The 6,441-nt window shown below is 39.9% G+C and overlaps 1 protein-coding gene across 1 annotated transcript in view; it reads left to right on the top strand.

Moving 5' to 3' along the window:
• IFT140 (intraflagellar transport 140) overlaps positions 1 to 6,441 on the top strand; it is a 77,867-nt gene that overhangs the window by 9,054 nt on the left and 62,372 nt on the right. The window contains exons 5-8 of the mRNA XM_010136302.1: positions 1,443 to 1,618; positions 2,697 to 2,788; positions 3,877 to 3,983; positions 4,705 to 4,853. Of these exons, the coding sequence (XP_010134604.1) occupies positions 1,443 to 1,618; positions 2,697 to 2,788; positions 3,877 to 3,983; positions 4,705 to 4,853 (524 nt within the window). The remainder of the gene's footprint in view (positions 1 to 1,442; positions 1,619 to 2,696; positions 2,789 to 3,876; positions 3,984 to 4,704; positions 4,854 to 6,441) is intronic.

Below are 6,441 nucleotides of genomic sequence, written 5' to 3'. Positions count from 1 at the left end.
AGTGACCCGAGGGTGGAACCCCTCTGCTGAGAGCACAGGGGAGAGAGCTGGGGGTGTTCAGCCTGGAGCAGAGGAGGCTGCAGGGAGACCTTAGTGCAGCCTGTCAGTGCTGCAAGGCTCTCTCTTCTCCCTTGTCCGAAAGCTGGGGAGAGACTTCTTAGCAGGGCCACTACCGATAGGACAGGGGGTGATGGTTTTAAACTGGCAGAGGGTAGGTCTAGATTAGATCTATGGAAGAGAGTCTCCCTATGGGGGTGGTGAGACACTGGCGCAGGTTGCCCAGAGAAGCTGTGGATCTGCATTCCATGGAGGTGTTCAAGGTCAACTTGGACAGGGCTTTGAGCAGCCTCATCTAGCAAAAGATGTCCCTGGCATGGCAGGGAGGGTTGGAAGTAGATGACCTTTGAAGGTCCTTTCCAGCACAAACCAGTCTGTACTGTAAAAAGGGAGATGAATGACGTTATCATCTGTTCAGCGTTTTATTTCAGGGAGAAAGTGGAGCAGTGTGGGAGGAGGTGGGAGAGGAGTTTGAATTTTTTTTATGTAGTTGGAATGTAGAGAATGATACTATATCTGCAAGAGTTTTGGAAATTAAAACAATTTTTTAATGAGACATCATATGGCCTCTTGGGTACAGCATTTTAGCATGGATCCTTAATTTTCATTCTTATATATTACTGCTTCAGCTTTTTTGGGAAAAAATTATTTCATTTCACAGAGTTTTTTTGATTTGCAATGGTTTGAAATACCACATTTATGTAATAAAATCATCTGCTAAGAAATTATGTGTGTGTGTGGTGTGAGATCTGTCAGATTTTGATGCCTTCATTTGTTTGGGTGATTTCTGTAATACCATTTGTAAACTGCTGTACTGATCCTGGGGGTGTTCACTGTGTGTGATTTGTACAGTATTAGGATTTAATGAAATGATAATGGCTTTTAAAAGGGTGATGGGTGCTGAATACAGTCAGTGTTCTCTAAGGACATTATTCCGACTACTTGTGAAATTAATGTAGAAGAGCTGTTTTTAGTGTGTTTCTAAACAATGAAGGGCTTCATTTCCACAGTTTTCTGTAAGCTAGGCCCTGATGTGAAATGTACCCATTCTTAGCTGCTGTTCTTCTTTCACAGATTATTATTAATACTGAAGATTTCAGAAGCCATCGTTCATGCACACATACACAGAAAGTTTACTAGGGGTTTTAAATCATTTAAATGATTTCCCTCTGGATTTCCTAGATAGGAAAAAGTGGGGTTTGGGTTATTGATCTGGTCAACTGTCATAGTCTGTATCCTGCGACAGACTAGAAGACAAAAGAACTGTTGTTATTTTCACCTTTTCAGCACTTGAGGAATACTTTATTAGGTGGAAAGCAGCAACTTTGATTTTTGTAGCTAAAAACTGTTAACTAAAAACTGTACCTTATTTATATGTACGACAGGTTCTGTTCATTATCTGAATGAGAAAGGAAAGACAAGGCATGTGTTATCCACAGACGGTCCAGTCCAAAAGCTGCTGTTCATGCAGAAAAGAGATGTTTTAGTTGTAATAACAGAGAACCTGCAGCTGTCTTTGCATGTGGTTACTTTTGAGGGAGAGACGGAAGAGCTCATGAGGGTGAGTCAGACTCCAGGGTAAAGTTGCAATTGTTTATACAAGGATTTGTTGATTATCCCTTTTTTCTTCTGACAAATGAGAATGCTCATTTTTGTTTCTCAGATAATACTTTGATGGGTAAATGCATGTAAGTGGAATAGTGTGCTGTGTTATGAATGTGGAAAGATGGTTTTCATCTTGCCTTCCTGCTTTTTCTTAGTTTCTTTCATTTTGACCCTATGTTAATTTTTCTACTCTTCATTTACGTTGTCTTAGTGAATTAGAGGAGAATTGAAAATTCCAGTACAATCAAATACTTGTGAAAATATCTTATGGATACAGAGTTGATAATCTGCCTCCTTGGTTTTATTATCATCGGTGGTTGAGAGCTGTCATGCCTTGCACGTCAGTGGAGCAGTAGCTCCTCCTGGTGAGACTGTCTTCGTCTGCCAGTATGAAAGACAGCTGAGTTCTCCCATTGTGAAAGTGTTCTTCCCAGCTGCAAAAGCTGGAAGCTTCTAAGAAATAATGACCCACGAGTCACAGCATCACAAATAGTAGTGTAGTGATGCAACAATTATGGTATAGGGACAAAAAACCCCTCTGACCTCATCCAGGATTTACAACCACCTTGGCTCAAATCAAATAGTGTACTCTTGGAGAATACTGCTTGGGGCCCATCCCCTTCCTGGAGGTTTGTTTTTTCTTTGTATTTAAGATAGAAAAAATCTGGGCATTCTGTGTTACAGGAGTGTCCACTTCTTATTAATCATTCCTTATTTTGACTACAAGTAAGATTTGGTGTTTCACATTTTAAAGCAATCTTCATCAAGTTCTAAGAGAAGATCTAGTACCAGAGAAAAAACTGCTTCTCACCTACTTAACCCATGACAAAGTTTCTTGTATTAAATTTAGACACCTTATACTTGATGCATTTAGTGGTGATCGCTGTCCGAGAGAAAGTGTTGGTCTCTGAACTGACAGACAGCTCTAGTTTTTCTTGCATTTTAACTTTTTAGCCAAACTAGGTAATTCAGATGCCTTTTCAGTGTGTTCCTCCTACCTTCTGTAAATGTATTTCTTTACTTATGCTTAACAGGTCAAGTTGAGTGGGAAGATAGGTTATTCTGCAGACATCATTTTAATAGACCACAGCCTGATTGTTACAGCACTAGGCGAGCCGGTCATCAGGTAAGAATCCTGTTTTACGGCTGCCTGGCTGCCCATGAGAAGTGCCAGCTAAAAGGTTGATGGTCTGCAATGCACTGAATATTTTACTGAACTGGGTTTTTTTTAAATCAATAATGAAAAAACTTCCAGTATTTTTAAATTTTGTCCCTCAAAATAAATAGTGAAATGGAATGAAAAATCTGTTTCCTTGAGGACAAAATGAATTCTGGATCTTTCTTTGTATCTCTGCCCAAGCCTGTTCCTTTCTGATTTCTTCTCAAAAGATACCCACGTGGGTTTTCTGCATGCAAAAGATTGCCACTTGGCTGATCTTTTCCCTGTTACTGTTGGTTCTTAGGATAGTCATAGCATTAGCAACAGGATCGTTTGTGTGATATAAGACAAGTATTTTGGTTACTTCCATCTCTAATTCTTCAACCAAGGAGGTGACTTTGCTGTGCTGCTATAGTACCATGTTCTGTAGTTTTTATCTTTCTGCATCTTTTTTAAAAAGGTATTAAATCTTTTTTTTGTCCCCGTCTTTACTATAACTTGCTCTACCCGTTTCCTCTAACGGTTTTTTGCGGAGTAGGGGAGTTCCATTAACATCAGTAGTTCACTTTCTTGAGGCTCTGTCTGCTACTATCAAAGTCATCTGTTAATTACGTAAGATTGTGATAAAGACCCAGTATCAATCAGCAATACATTTGATGACAGTGTTTAGTTCTAGAAAGTACATCTGGAATTCAAAGGACTGCTGGTTAACCAAGGAATATTAAAATAGAGGAGGAAGCTTAAGGAGGGAGAAGGCAGATTGCAACTAGAGCTCACCTCTTTTTTTTCTTAAAGCTGGGTTTACTTCTGACTTCTTTCTTCATAGGAGAATGTCACAAAGCGTGCTGCAGATTAAAAAGTCAAAGGAAAAGGAAGAAGATTGTTAAGAAATTCACATTCCAGAGGCAGCTGCTGGCAATATAATTTAAAAAATTGAATGATCTGGGCCTTTTGGAAATAGCAGATTAATGCCATGTACAGTATCCTATTGGCTGTGTTTAGCAAGACACCTGGAAGGAAAAACATGGTTAACACTCTTGCTTTGTGTGCCTTAGGTTCTGGGATTTCGACCGAAGTGAGAACTATGTGCTGTCCCCAGATGTGCAATTTGGCTTTGAGGAAGGAGAATGTATTAACTGTGTTTCTTACTGCAGTGGTAAAGGTGAGAGATAACATGGCAGCTGTGATGTCTGGCTCCTAAACCTTGTCCAACCTCAGCCTTCAGTGCCCTGTAGTCATTTCAGTATATTTGTCTTGTTACTGAGGATTTCAGTAACAAACTGACATAGAAGCATTGTAGCTCAGATCAGGAGTGTGCTTTTGAAGGCACTGAGGTAATTCACCACAACTCCTTTGATGACACTGAACTGGTACAAGTACTCCTGGAGTACACCCGATGCCTTCCAACATGTTATGGGCTACAAGCCCACGCTAGAGCTGGTGCAAAGTAGAACTCGCTTGAACGTGTACAGCATGGACATCGGGTCCTTAAAGCTGATGTTTTCTACAGAGCTACTTCTCTGTGTCACCTCGTTGGCCAGTGCAGGCATAGCTAGAGTCTATGGTGACTTGCCTGTGGTGACTACAAACCAGCTATTCAAAAATAAGTGGATAAAATGAACTCATTGTCTGATTCATTTACAAGATAACTTCATCTGGGAGCTTAGTAAACGGGCTCTGGCACGTGAAAATTCTCCCGCTGTTTCTCCATAAAGTTTCTCCAGTTTGGGACTAGGATACTGGTTTGCAGGAAGGTAAAGGAGTGGATGTTGCTAGACAATTCTCAGTGCCTCAGAAGCAGGGCTAGGCTGCTGCTGCTGCTTTGTGAGTGTGGTGTTCTGAAGTTTCAGATACAAAATGCCTAAAAGGTTTGTGGATGGCAGGTCTCTTAGCAGCTGGTACTAATAAAGGGAGAGTAGCCATGTGGAGGAGAGCAGCAGGATCCGACCAGAGCACACGGGCTTTGGAGGGCAAGGAGAAGTGGAAGCTCCAGCCACCAACAGAACTTGAAGGAAATGTCACTCAGATACAGGTGAGCCAGGAAAAGTCTTGCATGTCAGTAGGACTTGACAAACGTTCGATGAACAGATCATCCTTGTGAAACAGATGCGTGGGATCACTGTCATACAGGTATGTGCACCGATAGCAGCTGGTCTTTGCTCAGCAGGAGGAGAAAACATCAGCATCAAGTAACTTTTAAAATGGAGATGGGTGGCAGTATTACCTGTTTGAGCTGTTCTGTCCAGGCAGGGCTGAAGCGCTGAAATCCAAACACACCCTGCCTGGGACAATTAGCAACCCAGGCACCCTTTAACCCAGACAGCTCTTCGTTATATGCCTCATTGACAAACTCTTTGGATTCAGCACCCTGAAATGATTTTCTGGAAAAAGCAGATTGTCAGAAATGTCAAATTTACATAGATTTTTGAAAAAAGCAAGCAAGAAAGTCTGACTAATGCATTATTGTTTCAGAGATAATTTTCTTCTTTTTAGTCACTTTCTCAACTTAAAGTTTGCTCTTACTGGTAGTTGCAAAAATAAAAAAACATATTTACACCGAAATATTCTTTGGTCAGAAGATGTACCATCTGGAATAGAATGCTTTATTTTACACACAAAATGACATTTTCAGCTGCTTTTGTGTCAGAAAATGTTTCTTGTTTGCTAGATAATATTTTTACGCGTGGCAGCGTCGGACGGGGTGTGGATGATAAATTTTCTCTTGCAAATTTGCAAAACCATTGCTTTAAAACTTTTCTACTGCTGTTAACAGCATTTTTAATGCTGATGGTTATGACAATACATACCATGGTAATATTTATTTTTCAACCTATTTTCTGTTAAGCGTTAGGGTGCAGCATTTTTATTTATTTGAAGTATTTTAATTTGTCATAGTAAGCTTGAACACTGTCATTCTGTACTTACTAGCATTTTGATATACGCAGAAAAGAAATGCCAAGTGTTGCAATTGTAAATTTAAAAAGCTTTACGTTAACAAAGAGGTTTTCTGACCACCACCATGCTGCTAAGAGGCAATAATTCATATTATTCTGTTGCTGTGCTTAATATGTGAGAAAAATACCCGTTATTTTTTGGAAGAAATGAAAAATGAACAAATACATCTTGTGCCTTTCAAGAGAAAGTAATTTTGTACTTTCACGTAAGAATAGTAAGTAAAAAGCGATGGCATTTGCTTGCTCTGGGCTGGCAGGTAGCGAGGGCCTGTGTCAGAGTCTGACTTCCAGAATTAAAAGCCAAGTACCACTGAAGTGGAGAACCCGACGCTTTTGTTAAGATGCTTCAGTAACAAAAGGTACAGGATATAGGAAACAGTGTGTGCTGTTAGAATATCATACATCTGCGAGTGAGTTGAGGGAAGGGATGAGATACAGGTGTTTACGTCAGCTTGGCTCTTCAGGCATTTTCCAGATAACAGGATATGGAGCTGTCCAGAAATAGCACCTTGTTCCCCATGTTTGTTGGCATAAACAAAAGCCTTGCCAAAAATTGTCAACAACCATGTGCTTTTATCTCACGTTATAAAGCTGTTTTTAATGATGGAAACTCTAGATTGTTTTTATGTTAAATATTAAATCGATATATGTTAAATATTTATTTTT

Source organism: Buceros rhinoceros, unplaced genomic scaffold (assembly GCF_000710305.1).
Source record: "Buceros rhinoceros silvestris isolate BGI_N320 unplaced genomic scaffold, ASM71030v1 scaffold6695, whole genome shotgun sequence".
NCBI lineage: Eukaryota > Metazoa > Chordata > Aves > Bucerotiformes > Bucerotidae > Buceros > Buceros rhinoceros.
This window is presented reverse-complemented; position numbering and strand designations above follow the sequence as displayed.